The 23,789-nt window shown below is 38.5% G+C and overlaps 1 protein-coding gene across 1 annotated transcript; it reads right to left on the bottom strand.

The window, feature by feature from the left end:
- Positions 1–3,407: 3,407 nt before the first annotated feature.
- On the bottom strand, positions 3,408–21,869 carry inka2 (inka box actin regulator 2). Its single transcript, XM_020939783.2, has 2 exons — positions 21,575–21,869; positions 3,408–5,324 (listed from the first exon to the last, which is right to left on the bottom strand). Exons 1-2 carry the CDS (start codon positions 21,644–21,646, stop codon positions 4,134–4,136), a joined length of 1,263 nt encoding a protein of 420 aa, XP_020795442.2. The 5' UTR covers positions 21,647–21,869; the 3' UTR covers positions 3,408–4,133.
- Positions 21,870–23,789: the final 1,920 nt, after the last annotated feature.

Genomic DNA, 23,789 nt, shown 5'->3' with positions numbered 1-23,789 from the left:
ATTAGTCAAACATGCATGCATGAAACAAAACACAACTCCGGGTATGTTGACAAGATAGCTACATTATAACATGTCTTAAAGCTCACAAGTATTTTAAGATTTTATTTTGTGTAATATAGGACTTATAAGTGCAAATGTGAACAAAGATTTAACTTCAGTATTTTAAGTGTCAAACTGTTTTCTGTTAAATTGACCATTTTTGTCAAAATGGATTCAACTGCTAATTACATTGGGGAAAAATATGTTTAGTTAATATTAGGATCCCCATAATTTAAACTCAACAGCGAGCTGAGGTGAGTGAAATCATCAAATGGTCCAGCCTGCTGTTTGGTGCGCACCAGCGAGGCCCTGTACACTGGGCAGGATCAGTGTATAATCTGAGCCTGCTTCTTGAACGGAGGAGTGCCAAGTTACACAATAAAGTGTGAATGTTTAAATGTCTGTCTGTATTGTCTTAATGAAACCTGATAATTGCTGCAAAACAAATCCACCTGGGTACAAAGTCATCTGAACCACCTGAACCTACTCTGCACGTACTTCTTTAAAGTGTGTAATATACTACAATTACTTATCTGGAACGATACACAATAACACATCACAATTTTGTTTTTGTTTCATTTTATTTAATGTGTTATATGTATGATTTCTGCAAAGTGAAAAATAAGATTACTATTTCAGTGTGACAAAAGGAGGGATTCTCTGTTGTGCTGGAATATTTATGTTCACATAAAAGGCTATGCTAGAAACTATCCCCGTGTTTATAAAACTACATGTTCTGCTTTGTGATTATCTTTTTTTATTCACAAACTAGATTAAGACACACCATAATCTGTATCACAAAACAATTTAATTTACAAATTTTTTTTTTTACAGTGCACATGACAGAAAATCACAGCTGGAGATTCTCAGAACCTCAAATACAAAATATTAAACAAGGCAGAATAATTAACACATACCAGTAAATAGTTAAGAAATATTATTACTTTTACATACATACACTGTGATATGGCCTCTCTGCTCCTTATGGCAGAAGTCTGTGTTGGACCCTCAGGAAGTATTGACCTGAATAACTAGAAAACACCATATGGATTTGCTGCTCAAGACTCAGACGAACAGCTACTAATGCCAGAGTTTATTGGTCATACAATGTTTCCCACTTTCATTAAACGTTACAGCATTGGATTGTCCTTGCAAAATGGTCCTCTTGCAACCAGTAAAGTCCCTGTATTTTAACTGTATTCATGCATAAAGGGCCCATATTACGCTATTTTCTGATCTATGTTATAATGTTGTTTCCTCATCAAAAACATACCTGGAGTTGTGTTTCATTCACACAGGTAAAAGTAGCTGTTAACTTGAAAACTACCACATGACATCACAAGGTGACACAGAGCATTTTGATCTCTTGCGAAGTAGACAAACTAATGATGCAGGATTACTCAAACATATGATAATGAAACAAAACACAACTCCAGGCATGTTTTTGATGAGGTAGGTAACAGTATAATAACATAAAGCTCACAGAAATCAGTTTTGTGTAATACAGAACCTTTAAAGGGCCTGTACCTGATTTTTTTTTTACCCCATGCAAAGTTGTCTTACCCTACAAATAAATTGTATAAGACAGAGGTGGGACCAAGTCTTTGTTTTGCAAGTCTCAAGTAAGTCTCAAGTCTTTGACCTCAAGTCCGAGTCAAGTCCCAAGTCAAATATAGGCAAGTCTAAGTCGAGTCTCGAGTCATGGGCCCAGAAGTCCAAAGTACCAAGTATAGCTTCGATTTCTGCACTTTATATGACTTTTAAGACAAGGTGTACTTAAAAAATCATAGTATATTTGTATATGAGTATTTTAAGAGTATATAAAGAATTTAATTTAGTTAATTTTTCCTTTTGAAATATCTTGACTAGAGCTTAGTGTGAATCATTACGGTCAGAATAGAAAAAATTAAGATCTAAAAGTGCGTCTCAAGTCTTCTCAAGTCACAGGTCTCCAGTCCGAGTCAGGTCCCAAATCACTGACCTTCAAGTCCAAGTTGAGTCCCAAGTCTTGGTCCATTTTATCAAGTCAAGTCTCAAGTCCTAAAAATAGTGACTCAAGTCTGACTGGAGTCCAAGTCACAACTTACAAATTCCCACCTCTGGTATATGCAGCTCTTGAGGTCAAAATACGCTGCTTGTATAATCAGGAAGTATACATTAGCATGCTAGTTTTCATTAGGTTTATCATCACGGCAAAGCTCCGCACTAGTCTCTGAGAGTTTGTGAAAAGCACTTATGAATTCATTGTGGTGAATAATTAGGATGCTCGAAATGCATAAGGTAAGTGAGAAATAACTTTGCACTATGCACTAGCTTTGTTTTTTGACAACTTTTAAGGGAGTAAAAATCAGGTACAGTGCCTTTAAATGAGATAATGTAGCAATAAAACATTTTAGAAAACGTGTGGATTTGTTAACACTTTTTGGTGCTAGAAGTTATGGTGATACATTAATCTGTGCATAATATGAGTCATGCAACGTGATATTACGGCCAATGATAGTTATTGCTGCGTTTGCCTGATATGTACAATCTTTGTACAATGAATTCTTCCTGATAGTGAGATTATTGGTCTTTAGCTTCATTTACAACAGCCCTCTTATACATACACCTCTATGTACAGCCTATGAAAGCATTATTATAATTGAGAGTATTCATAATTCCACGGATTAACCCAGAAAGTTATATCTTTGACATCTCCAGACCAGATGGCTGTGTCCCTTTGCACTGGGAGGACTAACAGTTGACTGAAAATGTCCTGTGATGAGAGAAAATGTGTGATCTGACAGCTCGTTCAAAATTACAGATAGGAGAAGATGGATTGATGCTGTATTGCTGCTATTATATTGATGGATTACACTGGTTCCCTGAGTAAGAAGAATGGATCTGACAGTTTGACCAAGGCCGAGTCGGACACAACGGGAAGCTTATCGGCAGGTTTTGTGGCAGTGCGTTGAGTATCAGCTGTTGCTAGCATCATTTTTAGACAACAGTAATCATGCAATGTAACAGTTGGTGATCTATTCATAGAAGAAAACGTGCCATATGAGAGATGCCCAGTGTGATAACATTAATAGAAAACAGGAGTGGAGGTTCAGATCATTTGCTGAACTTGAGTCAGATGCTTCAGTGGTTCAACATAACATAAATAGGTAATCATAAAACAAATGTAACAGTCTCCTAACATGAATCCATCCAAACAGACCTGCCATGATAATTACCATATTGACTTATCATTCAATATAGGAAAGATGGAATTATATATTTTCAGAGTCAATAAATATTGTGTTTCTTTGTAAAACTGGGAAGATTTGGGGTATTTTTGTTGTAATACAATACAATTTGAGCTGTTATGACAAATTATTGGTTCATTCTGCTATTTATTGGTTGCATTTCTATTTAAAAATGCTTTACCAGGTTTATTTGCTTTATTGTTATTGTGTCAGTTGCATAAAGTAATTTCATTATTCTTTATTGCAGTATATCTTTGTAGCAATATATCGTACTTCAAAATTTGTTACTGTGACAGGCCTATGTCCAAATGCAAGTTACATATTAAAACCATCTCTGACACATCATTTATTTACTTCTTCGCTGCCATGAAATCAAGCTCATTTTCTGATTTAATTAACATCGTTTCATAAGAGGCAGGGCTATTGTTCCTGTATTGCCAATACAGCGGTTGTGGTTTGAATTAACTACAGACTTGTCAATCATTTGCTGTACGTGACCTGACCTCCACTCCTCCTTAACTGTCAGTGTGTGAAACGGATGTTCATGGCCTTTAATAGTTTATGTACCATAGCGACATTCTTAAGATGTCATTTATAAAGTGTGATCCTGCTTCCAGTCAGCTTCATCACTCATTTCATTAATATAAAAAAAAAATAATAATAATAAAATCAACATAAATCTTCATACATCATACACACACTGTTCTCAGGTGAGGTTCAGGTTTTCAGATTGTCAAGACAGTTGCCGTGCTTTGAATCAAACATGGGCAAAGTCTATAGGTTGATAATGTAGAAGATAACATTGAGTTCAGTTAAATCCCCTGCACCTGTCCCTCAGTCACCCTCTCAGTTCACTGGGCTGTGTCAGACCCAGACAGCTGTGTTGTAGTCAAACAAGGACTGCATTCTGTCCACAGCGGCGGTCTGCGGCTGTCTACTGTCCAAGAAAATCCCAGTTAAAGGCTGCTGATGACACTGGGGGAAGTGCTGTTGTTGCTGAAGTTGCTGCCTCTCCACTTCATTCAGATTGGGACATGGCCTGCCTTTGCCCTGCTGTCCGTTTGCCCAGAATGGTAAATAAAAGCTCCCCTTGGACCCTTTTGCTCCACCTTTCTTTGGCCTTTTGAACAAATCAGCCTCTGACATTTCAGGCCAACCTGGACGCTCTTTCAGCAGCTTGTCTCTATCGGGACGCACACTGCGTAGGAACTTCTTAAAAATGTTCGTAGTGAGAGTGAATTTACGGCAGAACTCCTGAGACCGACTTAAGCGCATCTGCTGACTGTCGAGTTTATCTGGCATCCCATTCCCATTCTTCACATCCTCTTTCCTCATCTCGTCTTCTTCCATGTCCTCTCTCTCCACTTCTGGGAGGTCGAGCCAGTTCCCAACAAGATCGGCAAAAACATTATCGCCCAGAACTAGCGGTTGGCGATTGCGGCATTGATTCATAAGCGAAGAGGTCCAGTCACTTCCATCGTCTGCGTTGTCTTGGTTGCATTCACTGTCCATAGATGGTCCTTCTTTTGAAAGACTATATAAAATTCCGGGAAGATCAACAACCTGGGAGCGGCGCTGGCCCTGTTGTTGTGAATATGGCTCTGGTGGAGGGTTTCCAACTGTTGGTCCACAAAAGTCCACTTGGGGAGCTGTGTATCCTGACCAGCGTTTCGGAATAGACTCTTGGTTATTTGCGCTTCTTGAACTTCTACTACTACCACTGTCAGACTCAAAACTGGATGATGATGTGGTTGAGGTCCCCATACTGCTTCCACTTTGGGACATGCAGTTACTTTCTCTGCTCATTGTGGTGTTTCCGCTCGCTAGGCTTGGCACTGGACTCGGATTAGTTTCTGGCAGCATGCTGTGGGCAAACCCGAGGCCATTCCCTGAAGCAGTGTCCGGAACGTGTGGTATGCCACGATTGATGGGGCGTCCAGTGATGTCGAGGTTTTCGAGAGCGGTCTGGACCTGGAGGAGCTTGAGTTCTTGAAGCGCTCCCATCATGGAATTCATCTGAGCATGTAGCCCATCTCCGGCTTCCTTCATTGACAACTGCAAGAGACACAAAGGAAATACAGATGAGATTTGAAGGCTAAAACATCAATCTGATCAGGGAGAACGCATTTCATCCATCAAACTGAAAGACACCCACCCCTTTTTGTAATTTCCCAATGCAATTTGTCTGCCTATCCATAAGATTACTCTTCTTTGTCATTCTACCTTGTTGTTTAATTATAAGTCATGTGACCTAGTTTTGGATGACATGCCAGAGTCCCATATGGCAAGCTGTGAGGGAGGATCCAACAACTGACAGCTGCAAAATAGACCGATGCTTCATTTTTTTCCCACTTTATGTAATCTTCCCATCTTAGTCCCTCTTGCCTTTCCTTCTTCATCTCTCTTTTTAAGTTCTTTGTCACAGGGATCTGTGCAGCAGTGGTAATCATAGCTTCTCCTTTTATTCTGCTCCTCTCTCATCTCTTTAAGAGCCAGTGTCATGTGACCTGAGTAACCGTCTTCTCCTGAAGGCAGACAAAACGCCTCCAGGCATCTACTTGACCTTTGCCTCAGCTCGTACAGACCTGATTTACACATAGTTTTAACCCAGACTTTCAATCACGTCATACAACAGGTCTGTCTTTCAGCATTAATGGGAACTGTAGTTTCAGACAAGGAGTTTTATGAGCAAATCAATATAATGACTGATAACTTTACACTTCTACTATAAATATTAGTCATTGCATAGTTTTTTTAAATGATAATTGACTTATTCATTCATTCATAATACTTACAAACATATAATATTCTTTCAATTACACCTGCCTTTTATCCAAGAATGCCACAATGAAATTAAGATTTGATTGAAACTATACAATATTAATTTATTTATTAGGGACAATGCACATAAACCCATTGACCTTCACAAAGAGGCAATATGTTTGTAACAAAAATGTCTAATTTTCACCTTCAGTCCCTGGACAAGTTAATGTCATGAAGGGCATACATACCAATAAAATAAAATGTATTATTATAGTAATTATTCATCCAGTCAATCAGCAGGTAAAACTTTAGTCCCCTTTGATCTCAATCACCACATCCACGCACTATTTACAGTTCATGTTGTTGCATTCGTGCAAGGAACACTGTATCTAATTACAAAATCCCAAACCTACAAAATTGTCGTCTGTGATTTCTGTCAAATGCCATTCAATGCAACATCGCTATACAGATCGATTCTGATCCTGACGGAAATTCAACGTAAGCCAGTACATTATTTAAACAATTCAATGTACAACGTTCAACGAATGACAGTTGCTATTTAAAATAATACCGTTTGTTTGGTTTTCAGCAATATAATCACTAAGGCGTTGTGCAATCTATCAGTTTTACATAACTGTCACTCAAAGACAAGAGAATGCCTGCAGATGTCATTACATGCCAAAATGAGGGAATGGGAAAAATGTGTTGCTGAGTAAAGTGTGCCAACAGTTCAAACACAACTAACTTGCGGCTGCACTATTAATGAGCCATCAGTCATTTGCTACTGACAGAAATCTTGATTTACGTACAAAAACAATTTGCAATACACATAAAACTCAAATACTGAAATGCAACTCCTACCTTGCTGGGAGAAACTTCAGCGGTAAATTCATGCTCCTCAGCCTAATAGTCTTATTGGTATTCTGCACCTGAGTCTCCCACTGTCTCCCACCTTTGAAACCCATCACAAGCCTGCCTCTTTATGTATTTTCCACCAATAACAGCGCACCATTTGACCTCCAACATCCAATCAGGAGCGTTTGTCTAGACTTTAATCCCCAAATGGAAGTGATGGGTTGGAGGGGAGGGGGCGGGATTTTCAGTCAAGTGGAAAGGCATTGACAATGAGACAGCAGTGAGAGTCTGCCGGGTGTACAGGGGACCATGGGGAGGGGGGAGTGTTTGTATGATTGTATGAAGCGGGGATCCCAAGCCATATGTTTGGATGTCCAAGAGGGGATTGTTGATGGATTCAATTATATATGACACCATATGAAGAGGAAAAGGGAGGGGTTTTGTAGTAGTAGCGGATACTTAATCTTAGGGGGGGCACTGATTGATCTCTCAGTGGGAAAAGCAGCAGCAAAAGACAACTGACACAAACTCAAACATCGGATAAGCTCTGTGAGAAATACAAATATGTGTTTTGCAGTTGGCTCAAATATTTAAATATTTGATCATTATTTTATGGCATTAACTTCTATAATAAATATAAAGTACATAGTAGGGCCATTTATTTGGTTAAAAATGTGTTTTGACTGTCTAAATTTACTATAGAAATAATTGTTTGACTAGTCGATTAATTGAAAAATATAGTCGACTACTAAAATAATCATTAGTTACAGCTCTAGTACATAGTTGAGTCTTTTCCGTAGTGTCCATAGAGACTTTAATAACAGTAAGCAATGCCAATCTGCATCTTGCAAATTTGCATAATAGCAATGTTTTCCTTGCATTAAAAAATGGCTTATGGCTCATGAACCAGCATCAAGATGTAATATGCGTGATAGCTTTATCCGATATCTATTATGAAGAGCAGATTTTCTGGAACTTGATAAAAAGATGAAGATGGGAAAAACAGCTTGGATGAATAGCTTGATTTGTTATTTATTTACTATATTCAAATCTGCTAAGACATGTTTATAGGCTGTCAAAATACACTTCCTGGAAACCCCCCTAGTACATTCTTATTCATTACTGCACCTCTCCTGCGAAGAGGAGCCCATTTTCCCCACTGTAACATATGGCTGAGTAGGAGCACAGGGGCGTGAACGGTCTCCCATAATAAGCCTATCTCTGCACATGTTGCCCACAAAAGCCACACTTTGGATCTCTAAATTAGCCCGTCGAGTTATCTGCAATTACTGCCAGTCCCCTGTCCTGTCTCCTACCACCTTCCCCATATCCCATTAGTTCCCATGGCTAAGTCTGGTTTACCTTCATCAAAGCACAGGTGGAGCATAACAAATTAAAAGTAGTAAAGCACTGTAATAAAGTGTAAATTTTAGGTATCTGTACTTTATTTAAGTATATCAACTTGTTGAAGAAGCAGATTCTTTTTATTTCAATATATTTGAGAGCAAGTATCTGTACTTTCTACTCCACTACATTTCTGAGCAGAACTGAAAAGCAAAAGTATTTTTTTATTATAGTTTGAGACCTTCGAAAGTTTATTTGCAACACATTAATAATTTGAGCAATGAAAAATATACAAATAAAAACAGCTAGGGGAAAAAACAACAACTGATTCACTTGTTTCTGTACAGCACAAATCTGTATCATAATCACTATATTTGAAACTTTAAATCTGTGTGAAATATTTTTTTTTTTTTTACACTTAAGTACATTTTAAAATGGGTACAAAATGGGTACTTTAATGATTTTACTTGAGTAGATTTTTCATGTGATACTCCTTCCACCATTGATCAAAAGTCAACAATGCCCAAAGCACGACAGATCTGTATCACTGCCACAATCGGCGTTGTCAGCACGATAAGCAAGCGGATTACTGTGCTCACACTGAATGCATTAGAAGTGTTTTTGAAATCTCATACCCCATGGAGCTTAGACCCCCTTACAGAGTGAATGACAGACACCTGTTTGCACAAGCTCTCCAAAAGCAGTCTAATTTAACTTTTGCACGCAACTATTCTTGTACATTTGCCTGTGTTTATCTCATTGTTAAGGATTTGACTAATGTTGCCTGTTAGGTTTGTTTGATGTTTATTTTTCTTAGCAAAATGGAATGTTTAGCATCTCAGACTTTAAATCATTTATGTAGTTTTAGGTATGGGTCCAGAGCACATATGGATCAATTGTTATACAAATTCCAGTCATGTCCTGCTGTGACTGATTAATCCACTAAAAAGGAGGCGTGGTAAAAGCTCTCAAAAACTGCAACAGATCTGTTTGTATCTGTATCCCAAACTGTTCTCACAAAAAAAAAAACAAAACAAACAAAACAACTATGCAGAAAAGTGCCAGGAAACAATGTACTTAAATAAAGATAGATTCAACCTGCCAAATACTAAATGTTCAGTTAACTCATTTACTGACTTCTCCTTTCTGCTTTTGTCCCATATAAATCCTTATAATCGAAAAGAAATTGTTTGTTGACTAATACAAATTTTGGTCAACTAAGACACCATCAACCAGATAATCAACTAAATGACTAAAGGCCTATAGCCCTGGTATTAAAAAACAAAAATAACCAATGTTACTAATTGTACAACATGATTATTAAATAAATATACCAACAAAACAACATAATACCTGGTAATACGGGTATAATACTTTACTATATGGTGTCATAGGTAGCTTATTTGCAGTTATAACATAGGACAATGACTCTCAATAGGCACTACTAGAGCTACTAAACTACTACAACATCCAAGTATTCAAGTATACCAGCATTTCTATTTTGGGAGCCCATTAATAATTCACATGGTGCCCAAGGGTTCTAACTCATGTACAAACCATTGTCCTATTATTGCACCTTTACCAGGCCAAATAACCCAAGGCGCTGCTGCTTTGCCATTTTAAACCGCAGTGGCCCAAATATGTCATCCGCTTCTATCGCCATTCAGTGCAGTCTTTTAAAATGAAGATTTAGTTGGACACAGATGTTGTGGTTAGTGCGATCCCGTGCTTTGACATGGTGCTAATCAGCTGAGCTCTCATTAAAGCAGACACACAACACCCCAGGGTCTCTGTTAAACGTAGATATGAAAGAAAACGCCTGACTTGTCTAAATGAATGGTGGAATTTAAAGAAGACTTGAAGGCAATTGGGGCTACAGGGAATAGTTGAGAAGCAGAGCGGCAATAATGTTTTATGTGTTTTTAAAGGTCCTAGGCAAAACTGACTGAACATTTCACGTAATATCATCTTGTTTCCTTATCAGAAACAGTTAATGTACAGTATACTTAAAAGTGCTATAACTTTGCTTCTATGGTGATGTTTTGGCTGAAATATCCCAAAGTATGGCATTAAACTTATCTATTTCGATGAAGAGAAGCAGGTGACACCAATAGGCCAAGTTATATATCAGATCTGTTGAGTGGCAACCTTGCTCATAGTAAGAGAAGTAAAGTTTTTCAAGGTATTTTTGGCAATAAAATCTGTTCATTAAATTCATGCATGATAGATAAGTTTAATGGTCAACTTGGAAACATTCCAGTCAAAACAATAACATCTCCAGGGAGACAAGCATTTGGCCTCCCACCAGAAAAGTAGCAGAGTGGGCCTTTAAATTAACAAGCCAAGGGAGAAAGTGAACGTTGTTGGATAAAAGGGATTAGCCCACCAAACTGTGTCCAATCCCCCAGCCCCACTCCTCCTCTAACTACTGCTCAGTCGCCTGCCCGGACATAATTACCAATTACAGCTCACATACTTCAAAGTAAAATGAACAATGGGTGACAATCATGACTTATCACTGAACAGAGGTCCACTTAAAAGTTATATTCATTCTAACCATGGTCACCACAACAGAAGTGGGTCATCGCTTGAAGTTATAATGAGTCTGTGTGAGGACAATAGAGTGAATTTGCAGAGCTAGAAATGGCCACACAAATGGGAAGGGAAAACAATTACAGCAGATTGTGGCAGGCCTATATTTGTTTTGTCTATGCGTATTTGGACACCTTAGCCTTGTTTGTTCATGTTATATAACTGAACCTGAGGAGTAAATTCTTTTAAATGTGGCCAAAAACAATAGCTGGAGTCTGGTGAGGATATAAGCAAAAATGAGTTAGGAGTTTACAGGGTTCCTCATGTGTAAATACTCCATGTATTTGATGAGGTTAAAAATTAAAAGCTCAAAAAAGTTACATTACTGCAAGACAAATTGTACCAAATGTATTATATAACCCTTGCATAGATCAGTATTGTCTAGTAGTAGCTGTATAGCCTGATTCATCAGCCGGTTTCACTTCGTGGAAACTGTCTGACTTCACAGCATTAGGATTTGTTTGCTCGACAGTAGGCGAGTACTTTTTTTTATTTATCCAGTCATTGCTATTTGGTTGTGATGTATGTAATGCACCAAATCCCGCAGGAAAATGGGCAATAACGTCTTTCCCCTTGATAAAATTCACCAAACATTCTCTTTGTTCTGGCTTTAAATCCTCAATCTTGGGAATCGTTGCCAACACAGAATGTATGGCTTCGTCTACATCCATCTCAACCGCTTTGTTGACTGCTTTGTGATGTACCACAAAAAGGACCCAGACAGGCGCTTGAGTTTGACGTCATGGCTTCAAAGCTCTTCGCTGATTGGCCGGTGCACGGTCTACAACTTCCGGGATTCTTGCAAACCATCCAGTGTATTTCCATTCCTGACCTAGTCGCTTGAGAGAAATTAAATTGAGTGGAGGCTCTAGGTGGCGCCAGCCTGGCTAGTAGTTGTATAGTAAAGTATTGAACATCTGATAATACCAAAACTAGTATCAAAACTAGATTCTCATTTGAACTTATATGAAGTATCGACACAACTCACAACAATTGAAAAGTTTGCTTTGCTGAAAAGTTTTAGCTTTATCAGACGCAGTGTAATACCACACGGTAACAAACAAAGTACTATTACTTTGAGTTGAAAATTACTATGTATGTTAATAACAAAAAATACATGTTTTTAAATTATCATATCGGTATCGTAAGCCAAATTTTTAGTATCAAAATCAGGCTGGGAATTTCAAGAATCAAGACAACACTAATAGAGACAATACAGGACTTACAACAGTGACTACTTTGTGAGTAGTGAGTGTTTCAATGGCTCCTCAGAGCACCAGTTTACATGCAAACATACAAGTATAAATAAAGCATGCTGTCTCTTCAGATATAGGGCTCTGCTGTCAATGTGGCCTTGTTATTATCAGCTTTGGTTGCGAGAGGGAAAATAAATTCACCATGCAAACAGAAACCCTCACTCAAGTCTGCACACGCCACTGCATAATGAAGTCACTGTCTTCTGAGTGTGGCACATTTATGAGTTTGCATGTGAAAAACTCTATTATTAGCTCAGGAATAAACATATAAATAAGCACAGTGACAATCCGCCACTTTCTCTGGGGTAAAAAAAAAGGCCATTCACGCTTTATTGGTTCGAGAGGAAATACCCCGGCCATGTTTATCGTGCCTAAATAGCCTTCCTGTTTAGAGGGAGCCTGGTCAGTGGTGGCTATAGTACACACCATTGGGCAGTACCTCTCATTAAAATGAATGGGGATTTGTGCAGGTCAAGGGCAGGTATAGGAGAGGACAGGGGTTTCACAGAGAGGGTTGTGTGTGTGAATCTGCCCCAGGACTTTCTATGGGTCATAAACAGCATCCAGAGATTGAGGAAATAAACAAGAGTGGTCAGGGAAAAAGTGACACTTTGAGAGATTACACTAAAAAACATGAAAAAGTGTACTACTGTGAGCTGGCTTGCATCTCCACAAACATGACTCAAATGAGGAAATTCAATTACTTTGGATAAAATGTTCCAAGGTGTGGCATAAAATGTAACACATAATTTACTTTCTATTTCCACGAAGCTATACAGGTGACATGCTGCTATCACAAGGTTATTTACTGTAAAAGACAGAACCCACTGAGGAAATACAGCTTGAATCCAGTCATTTATCCTAAAGGATTTCAAATATATATCATTTTGCACCACTAAAATGAGCACTGAGCTACTTCTACATTCTCGTGAAATGTTCAAAAAATATAACTTATTCACATTCATCTGATCTTTCAGCAGTAAATGATGCCCTACTTTTGAAAGAGCTTCTAGTTTTTCCTATCTTAAACCATTTCTATCAATTATCAAAAAGAGGAAGACTCCCTGGCGGTCTTCAGAGTTGGGAGGAGGTTTAATCACTTTCTTCCTGCTAGAACTCATTTAGAAATCGCAGAGTTGCAGACAGCCGGACGAGGACGAGCGTGACAGATGATATTTGTGATGGACACTTGATAAACAGAGGCTGACGTCAGTTATTTGCGTGTGGGCAGCAAAAGTGCACGGCTAATTATCCAGCCCACTGCAATGCTGACGCCGGTTTGCTGGTTTGATTACAGACTGTGCCCCCTCTCATTTCACATCAAAATGAATTTAAGATACAGACTCATCCTGTGTAGGAAGTGTGTCTGATCTCATCTGAGGTGCCAGGCTGAAGTTCTGTGCACTTCTTTGAGCATCACTGAGTCATGAAATGTTGGTTACATCTCAAAGTTTAATTGTGGCTTATTTGTTGCTGTTGTTTTTAAGGAAATTATGCATTATTAAATGCAAATAACATGGATACAAGGTTTTTCGAGAAACTGGCAAGCATGTTCAGATCTGTTCAAGATGAGTTACGGAATCTTTTGGGGAAGGCACTCCCACAGAATGCAGTTTTTGATGATTTTTATTTTTTTATTATTATTATAAATTCTTATTCATGGGTTCCAGATAAACAATTCCTTCCTGTTTTGAAGGACTTTGGAGAGAATCTTCTCACTGTCCCCATTCAGAAGATATTAGGGGTTTGATGGTATATGTATTCGTGCCGAACTGTTCCGACTTTCAATTCGGTGCGGGGCTGTGCACGAGTGTGTTTGCTCAATTTGGCTACGTTCAGACTGCAGGGCTTAACGCTCAATTCCGATTTTTTTGTGAAATCCGATGTTTTGGCGAGGTCGTTCACATTTCCAATTAAATGCGACTTGTATGCGATCCCATGTGTGAATGTTAAACGGCCCGTATGTGTCCCGCATGCACTGGAGGACACGATGACGTCAACCACAGCGAGCGTGCTCTGTCTTTACGGAAGTTTCCAATCATGGACGCGAGCACTGAGCACCTGGCGTTTTTAAAGTTCCTCTCGTACCGGAGCCAGAACACGAACAACTTGTTTTAAGGAGGAGATTGAGAAGGAGAAGGACGAGGTTTTTGGCCGTGGCGTTTTGTGGGGCAGTGGCAGCGACGTCCGTTGAAAGGAACGTGTGGATGTGGAGACAGAGCCAAGAGTGGTGAGTGGTGATGTGCTTCGCTTCAGTGACACGGAGTTCATTATCAATTTTCGCCTACTTCAGCGCAGAATAGTAACGTTTGTGGCTTGTTGATAAGGTGTAGGTCGGATGAACGCGCTTTGGCCGTTCACACTCAAGTCGCATGTCAAAAGATCGGATATGTATCGGTTTCAGGACAACATATCCAAGTGTCCTGGGTCGCATTTGAAAAAATCGGATCTGTGTCGTTCAGACTGTCATTAAAAGATCGGATACAGGTCGCATAGAAGCCAAAAAATCGGATTTGGGTCACTTTAGGCTGCAGTCTGAACGCAGCCTTAGTGTGTGTTTACTTTCTGAGACTACATGTGCAGCTACATGGAAGGCTCAGCTCTTTAATATTCACGAAGGAACTCGTTAGTGACTGAGGTGGCAGTGTTTCCTGCACTGCTTTATAGTTAGGGCGGCCACCTTGACAACAATTTCCTCTGGCTTTGACTACATCCCTCCGAACCACGTGAATCCTCACAAAACTATGGTTGTCTCCTTTCTCATTTTTGCCGGCAGAGAATCTGCGATCTTGCATCTTGTTCCCATACTGTACCAAAAATGAACCAAACAGTGACCTCAAAACTGAGGTACGTACCGCACCGTGATTTTTGTGTACCGTTACACCCCTAGAAGATATAATATTTTGCTTGTATTGCTTATTTGCTATAACCACAGATCTTGAAACCTATGAACAGACAAAAATTTCAATCTCAATTCCTTGGGGGAAATTTTTATCTCAAAGACAACATTGAGATGATATTATGGTCATCTGAAATCCATCAAAAGTTTTCAGTTAGTCATACAACTCCAACTAAACAGGTCCAGCTTCAGGAACACAATCAGATAAGAATAAATCCAATATTAAAGTATGAAAAGAAAGATTGGCAATAACAATATGACATACAGTATGCGTTGCCACAACAACACCACACAAACACATGCCTATCCTTAGAGACAATTAATCTTGAACAAACCTCTGCTTTGTCAAACTGGGCAGAGATTTCATTTAGGCTCATAATAAACAGACTTTGTATAAAAGGTTAACGTCTCTCTTACAACACAATGAGCGCCCACGCTAGCCCCACAGCTGCCACCAGCACAGGGCTTATTATAGCTGAAGGGAAGGAAGGGCCGACTGGAGGGAGCCAAACAAACAGCTTACAGCAATCCATTGTCAAGTATTATTATTGGTGTTACATGCATATACAGCAGGGCAAGTCAGAACTACACAAACTGCTGAATTTTCCATTGGACTGTCACGCTAATTAATTAATTGACTTATCGTCCAATATATGAAAGCTAGAAATATTTTTTTTGAGGGCCCAGTATTTATCATATGTTAATTTTCTTTGCACTAGTGGGACATTTTTTGTTATTTTTCCACAACATGATAAGATTTAAGCTGTAAAAGGCTGAATTAAATGTTTCTGTTGTTTATTTATTGCAGCTCATGATTTGTTTTGTACATTTAGTATAATTTTTGTAGTTTTAATGTGATAATTTATCATATTTACTTCAGCAATGTATTGCACTTCAAAAGTGTTATTGTGACAAGCCTACTGCTATATCAAGGATACCTCCGATTCAGTCCTTGTTGACATTTCTTTGTGGATAGCTCTGTCTATGCCAGTGTCATTAGTGGTCATAGTACTCCCTACAATGGATGCTTCTGAATAGACAATGCAACCACAAGTGTTCATCTCTCTGGGTCCTGCACTCATGGGCAATTATTATCGTTATGAAACACACATTTCCAGCTTGATGTTAAGGAAAATATTTGATACGCCATATCTATTTCGACCTCAAAAAAGTCAAGACAAGTTCATTTATTAACACGATTTGTAATTCAATAACTCAAACTGCTTCACAAAATCAAAAAAATACATTAAAATCACAAATAAATTAAAACATAAATAATTATAAAATTAACTTTAAAAGACAAGCAAGAAGAGTGCCAAATAAAAACCTTTCAGTCACATGCAAACCTAAACAAAACCGCTTTGAGCCTGGATTTAAACATTGTCAAAGCATACTTAAATACATAAAAACACATTTTTATTGAATGCAATTTTCAATAGTAATATAGTTCATAATATAGAACAGTCTAAAGCTGTCTTGAAAGATCTAATTATGTCCTATAATGTGAATAATTTTCAGTATCAATACTTCTAACTTTGATAATACTTTTCTTATCAGTTAATATCCACAAGAATGGTCTTTACTCCCATGTCACCTGCTCATCTGTTCCCTGCTTGACTAAACATGGGGAATCAGCATTTCAGTTTTATGTCTTCCTGAAGATGAGAGACAGGCCTCTACTTTGACAATGTTCAATGCTCAAAATAGTTCTGTTTAGCTGTGCATATGACTCAAAAGGTTTTTATTCTACGCTCTTCTCTTTTAATGCAAATTTTATGACTATTTATATTCTGATTTGGTTGTATTGTGATTTTAATGTCTTTCTTGTTCTTTGAAGCACTGTGAATTACTGTACAAATTGTGCTATACAAATAAACTTGCCTAGCCTGCTTTGCCATTGAGCTGTAGGTTAGGTATGAAATACTATGCCCTGGTATGAACCAGTCTATTTCCTGTATGTGGCATGCAGTTTACTTTTCCCTCCAACACCTTCTGAAGCATGGACTCTTAAAAGAAGCAGGTTTAAATAAAATATCTTTGGTTTCTATTACACCCCACCCCATGTGTCACACCAGACATGCATGCTTTTAACGTCAAGTTCAAAGACTAAATAATTGAACTCTTACGGTTAAAGCACCCATATAAAACTATTTTCTCATGTACTGCATGTTACTATGTTGTTTCCTCTTCACAAACATACTTGCTGTTGTGTTTTCATTCATTTATTTAGTCATGCTTAACACAAAATTCCTGCATATTTAGGCCTCAAACACAAAACACTCCATTTGATGTCATGTGGTAAAACAGGAAGCTTTTAAACTCCATACACCTTCACTAGAACCATTTGGATAATTTCAACCCAGGAGCTGCCAATCTCGACTGAACGAAAGGTCAAAGTTAGTGGTTAATTTGAAAACTACCACTACATGAAATCACAAGGTGGAACACAGCATTTTGAGCTTTGGAGATGTACACAGACAAATAATAAAGGGTTACTCAAACATAGTATTTGGTGCAGGTAAAACATGTATTCTCAAATATCATGAGCTCATACATTCTTACTTTGGTGTGGTACTGCCATGACATGAAGCCTCGGGTGTTGAAGCGGTAAAATAAATTGCGTGTCAAATGGGGCTAGTGCGAGCGATTTATGCTAATACCTAAAAGATAAGTTAGACAGTTCTGAAACTTTGATCACCGTAGACGAGATGATTCGAAGGGAAGTCAGAGCTGACTTCAGGCCACCGTTCTCAGTCTGTCTGCATAAATCATGAGTCATACTTAGATTAAAGCTATTTGTCTTGATATTTCTCATAAGCCTTTTTCCAATAACACTTTGTAACATTTGTACTTGAAATAATACCATTTAAATCTTTGCCAATGATGAAATTCAAGCATGACTGACAGGTAAAGCTGTCTCTCATGATGTTTATGAGAAAGTTACTGAGAGCGACCAGTGAGCATTCATAAAGGTCCTATATTACGCAAAGTTGTGGAGTTGTGTTTTGTTTCATTCGCACACGCTGAGTAAAGCTGCATTTTTAGTCCATTTACATCTGCAAAGGTCTAAATATTCAGTTTCAGACACTATAGGGGAGTCATTACTTCAAGCAAATACAAATACTCAGAACGTATAAATGTGTCAAGCTAAATATGCGTTGACAAGCTGTTTTTAGCCCCAGTAACATGAGGATAGAAGTGAATACTGTAGTACATTCCACGTTTGAAATGTATCTGTGAATGCTGAGCCACGGTGTCACTACTGTGGGCAGGTTGAAGCAGTGTAGGCTAATGTCTCGGGACCATGTCAGGTCAAAGGTCACTGGGACAAGTGTGACCTGACACTACCCCACACAGACGGACCACCACACAATCGCACTCTCAAACACCACTCTAGCTTTAAGACTAATTAGGCCTACTGACTGAGATGCTGGATTTGACAGAGACCTTTAGTCGTTGGTGACAATTTCATTTTTTGGTTGGTAAAAGATAAAACAAAATAGTGCTGCAGGGATTACAATTAATTTGGGTCGTTGCTAAACATGATTGCGGAAATAAGACGAGACAGAATCGGCTTGCTCACTTTCCTTATTTACACAGGAAGTATTACCAACTATGGGGAGTAAGTAAGAGTTTGCCTACTCCCCATAGTTTGTAATACTTTGCAATACAGTGATTTTTTATTTCCACAGAAAATAAAAAATCACTGTATTGCTAAGTATTACTAACTATGGGGAGTAAGAAAGAGTTTGTCTAGATTTTGCATACTAGGCAAGGTTGGAGATGTCTTATAAGGAAAAAAAATGGTTGGAACAGGAATCACTTATCTAACTTTCAGATTGGTAAACAAGTGATCTAACCATTGAACCACTGTTAAAAGTAGCAAACAATCAAAATCAAAAGTAATTGAAATATTTAGTAAACTATCATAATATATTTGGTTCTCTTTAGAGACTGTAACCACCACCACCACCACCACTAAAAGAACAATCAAGAGTGAACTGAAAGGATTTATTTGGAAAAGTTTTGTTTTCCCTCATTCTATTTTAGTTACTTGCTGAGTATGTATCTTATTTAAAACCCATGAATACTTTTTGAAAACTTAAGGACTACATTGTCATTCATAAAAAGCAGCTTTCTGTGCAGACTGGGCATGTCCAGACAAAAGCATGTTTTGGAGAATTGGCCTAGTGACCCTATTTACAAAATTCCAGGGGTAGATTTGTTCATAAAAGTTAATAAAATAGTTTTTCTTACACCGAGCCCCTTGCCAATCCATCAAGCCTCTTGTAACTCTGGCCTGACACTGACTTTACAAACAGTCATTCATTTTCACTCACGAGATCTGAGTTCAAACACGACTGAGCAGCGAGCGCCTGGTGCGACCTCTGAATCATGCATTTCTCACATTTTTGCTGCTTTACAAAGACCACAGGTGCAGAGGGGGCTCAGTGTTAAGTGAATTATACAAACCTCAACAACTCTATTAAACTTCAATAAAACATGCAGACGTTACTAGTGTCTTTGCTTCATTGACTAAGAATCAATTCTCAGTGAAGTGACGGCCTTGGCTTTGCACACATGACAGATTGGGTCCTTCCAGGGGCCACTACTTGTGCTTTTTAACTGACATCTGCTCTCCTCTGCTTGATCCTCCCAACATGGCACGTGCTACATTTTTCTTCCTATTATGTTACCATACTGAGTAACAGCTACCAACACAGCAGGGCCTTTTGGCACAGGGTTCAACTTCTCAAAGACAAATCGAGAAGCCAGGCGGATAGATTGCATTCAGATTACACATCGGTGCAGAGAAAAGCAATGGCTGTTATGAAAATAGAGGGGGATGAGAATTGGGGCTTTGAAGTTGTGTCCAAATATGTTTGTGTGCCAGTTTATGCTGCTGTGGGCTTGTAGACTCTCACTGACAAATGGCATGGGGGCTTAAAACCACAGCGTGTAACTTTTTAGCCAAACAATAAAAGCATATTTTCATTTTCTTTAATGAAAAAGTCTTTCTGAAGATATGAGACAGGCCTCTACTTTGACAATGTTTAATCCATGCTTAAAATTGTTCTGTTTAGCTGTGCATATGACTGAAAAGTTTTTCTTCTTCTTCTCTCTTCTCTTTTAATGTTAATTTTATGCTGATTATTTCTGTATTGATTTGTTTGTGATTTCAGTATTTTTCTTATTCTGTAATGTACTTTGAATTACTTTGTGTACACTTTGTGCTACACAAATAAACTTGTCTTGCCTCGTGAGCAGGCTTGCCACTGGTTTCATTGATTCACTGACTCACTGTACTAATATTAATACTACTGCAGTTATTACTACAGTATTGTTAGAAGTAACAATACCTTACATACCTTAACCTTAGTATCCACCTAGTCGTTGTCATATCCTTTACACATTTATAGACCTTTTTAATGTTCACTAAAGGAAAACCCTTAACCTAATAATGTAAGTTTCTAAAAAATGGAGAAGAAAGACAAATTGCACTTCCAAAACAATAAATCTAACACAAAATGTTCAACAAATCTGCACATTACCAACCATGCTGTCAAAATATCTTAAATGCTTAACTGGAGTGTTAATGTTATGACCTGACAATTGAATAAAATGGAGTCAACGGTCATTTCCTTCCGCTGTAATGGCCCAGTGAGGGGAGGAAGCTCTAAGCTGCAAACATCTGGTCCAGATGTGTGCACACAGAATGGGGGTTAATGCATGGACAGCCTAAGCAAAGATTATTACGACTTAAAGCCACATGCATGTAGTTGCAATTAAAAAGGTCAACTACATTTGAGCACCGAAGATTAAACCGAAGTCTTATCAGTCATAAATAATGCTGAAAGACTGCAACTCATAAACCTTGCCTTGCTAATTAATACAGAGTTGAACTAAGTATGATAATAATTTGTGTTTACATACTGTGGTTTAAAGGTTCTATGTTATGCAAAATTGACTCTTGTGAGCTTTAAGTCATGTTAGAATATTGTTACCTCCTCCTTCATTCATACACATCTGAGTAATCCTTTATTATTAATCTGTCTACATCTCCAAAGCTCAAAATGCTCTGCTCCATCTTGTGATGTCATGAAGCGATAGTTTTACTACCTTTCATCTTTAGCTCTGTAGAAATTGGCAGTTCCAGGACTTAAATTATCCAAACGATTCTAGTGAAGATGCAAACACAGTAGAAAAATTCCTCTATTATCACATGACATCACAAGGTGGAACAGAGTGTTGAGAGAAAAACTCAGCCTAAATATGCACTGCTTGTGTTTAAACGTATGAATGAAACAAAACACAACTCCAAGAATGCTTGTGGTGAGGAAACAACAATACAACACAGATCAGAAAATAGCAAAATATGGTCCCTTTAATGTAGGCAACCCAATGACCCGACTTTAAATCAGAAACAGGCTATACATAGTCGACTTCGGATCATAGACTTTTGAATTTACGCATTGCAAATCTTGTCGTAAAAATGTGAAAGTTCAATGTTAATTTGCGACAGCCCAAACCTCTCGAGGGCTTATTGCACTCATGAGTAGCAATAAATTAAAAAAACAAAACAAAAACACACTTACCACCTCCTGTTTGAGTCGTCTCAGACACGAATCCATGCTTTTGCTCTCTGGCTTGTAGATCTGGCGCTCCATGTTGGTTGTTTCCCCACAAAAAATAGAAAAATTCACAGCAATGGCTTTCCCAACCGCGCGACCATGACGAAGTAATCACCTGGACGTGCTGACATGGGAATAAAAACGGTCCTGGGAAGCAGTTATCCTGATGTGGAGGAATGCGCACGGCTCCAACTGACGACAGTAATGTTGCGCCAAATTGCAAAACGAAAATATGTTTACTCCAAGATATTTCACTCGGATAAAGGACACCCAGCTATGGCCAGCCTGCTCGCTACCCGCTGTCTGCGCTCGTCTCCCTGTGACTGTCTATCTTTCTCATTCAAGAGCGCCGCTTACGTCGCTCCTCCAATTTCCTCCAATGAGCGAAGCGGCCAGGACGCACGTACGGGGCCAATTCAAATCGCGTCGAGTTATCAGATTACTTCACAGCTTGCAATCATTACGACAGGGATGAGGATGTCAGTCGAGTCTGGGAATAATTAACTTGGGGATTCGTAAGATAAGAGCGTAATGCGAGCTACCGTCCATTGTACGACACGAAAGGCGATTCTGTGCAGCGTGCAAGCCAAAAAGGGGGAGTTTATGGAGGATGTGTGGAAAAGAAAACATATGTCCAACGTAAGCGCTGCGTATAGTTGTCTATGTGGCCAGAAAAGAAACACCTGAGCCCCTGGTCTTTGACAAATGATCCGGACATAATTCACATCCTCATGGACGAAGGAAAGCCTAGAACTAAACTCACATGGGCGACATGCAGTGCTGCTTGTAAATTAAATTAAATATGTTAGAAAATTTGGGTGCTTTACAATTTGATGATATCATAGTTTCAGATGGAGGGGAGAGATCTGTAAAACTCTATGGGAGAGTCACTGTTTTTGAAAGAAATATACAGTATCTCTAATGAAAATCCACAAATGTTGAACCCAGTCATTATGTGTTTAGGAAGTGGCTCTACAACAGAGGTGGGACCAAGTCGTTGTTTTGCAAGTCTCAAGTAAGTCTCAAGTCTTTGATATCAAGTCCGAGTCAAGTCCCAAGTCAAGTACAGGCAAGTCCAAGTCGAGTCTCAAGTCACTGGCCCATAAGTCCAAGTCGTCTGCTTTGAGCTTCAAGTTATTTCAAGTCTGTAAATCTGTATGAATTTGAAACTAAATTGCTCTTTAAAAAATCATAGTATATTTCTATATGGCTATAGTTATAGAGTATATAAAATTTGTAGAAATGATTTACTTAGTGTGAATCATGACTGTCAGAATGGAAAGAATTCAGATTTAAAAGTGCTTCTCAAGTCTTCTCAAGTCACAGGCCTCAAGTCCAAGTCAAATCCCAAGTCATTGGCCTTCAAGTCCAAGTCAAGTCCCAAGTCTTAGTCCATTTTATCAAGTCAGGTCTCAAGTCCTAAAAATAGTGCCTCAAGTCTGACTCGAGTCCAAGTTACGACTTGCAAGTCCCCACCTCTGCTCTACAAACTTGCTGTATTACTCGTATGACTTTTATTCTATTCAAATGAAAACAGTCACATCTTTGGGGTTGAATAATGGCACCATCTTCTTTTAAAGGTACATTGTGTAACTTTTCTGGTGAAGGATCTCCTTGGAGATGCTATTGCTTTGTCTGGAATGTTTCACAGTATAGCATTAAACCTTTCTATCTTCATGGAGACCAAACTAGACCAGATCTTTGGAGAGGCAAACCCAATCACAGTCAGAATGTCTGTTTTCTTGGTATTTTTGAGCTATAAAGCCACATTTAACTTAATATATGTTATAAGTTATTGTTAGTGTTTAATGTCATACTGTGGAACATTCCTGGCAGAGCAATGACATATCTATAGAAACAAGCAGCTGATGGACCCTCAAACAAAAAGTTACATAGTGTACCTTTAACTTTACTAAAAAAAAAAAAAAAAGCCTATTTCCTTTTGTATTTATGCTGAAATACTCATTGAACTTTCTTTTTATTTCTTTGCTTTCATGTGGAAAGGCTCAGTAATTACAAAGATATTAACCATAAACCAAGCCAAGAAATCTGCAATCTGACAATTAAACCGCACATTTCACCATAAAATTCTTTCTGATCTGTCCTCCAGCTCAGTTGAAACTCTGGGGATTCTACGTAATGTCACGTGAATGCAACCCACATGTATTAAACTTGCAAA

This window comes from Boleophthalmus pectinirostris, unplaced genomic scaffold (assembly GCF_026225935.1).
Source record: "Boleophthalmus pectinirostris isolate CB_2022bp ecotype Guang Dong unplaced genomic scaffold, ASM2622593v1 HiC_scaffold_3, whole genome shotgun sequence".
Taxonomy (NCBI): domain Eukaryota; kingdom Metazoa; phylum Chordata; class Actinopteri; order Gobiiformes; family Gobiidae; genus Boleophthalmus; species Boleophthalmus pectinirostris.
The sequence above is the reverse complement of the archived record's forward strand: the minus strand, read 5'-3'. Positions and strand labels throughout refer to the sequence as shown.

Bases quoted from the DNA above. Each gene is read 5' to 3' on its own strand.
- inka2 (XM_020939783.2), bottom strand. From the start codon at position 21,646: ATGGAGCGCCAGATCTACAAGCCAGAGAGCAAAAGCATGGATTCGTGT. The intron at 5,325-21,574 runs GTAAGTGTGTTT...TGTCTCTTGCAG, and splicing joins GACGACTCAAACAGGAGGTG to TTGTCAATGAAGGAAGCCGG.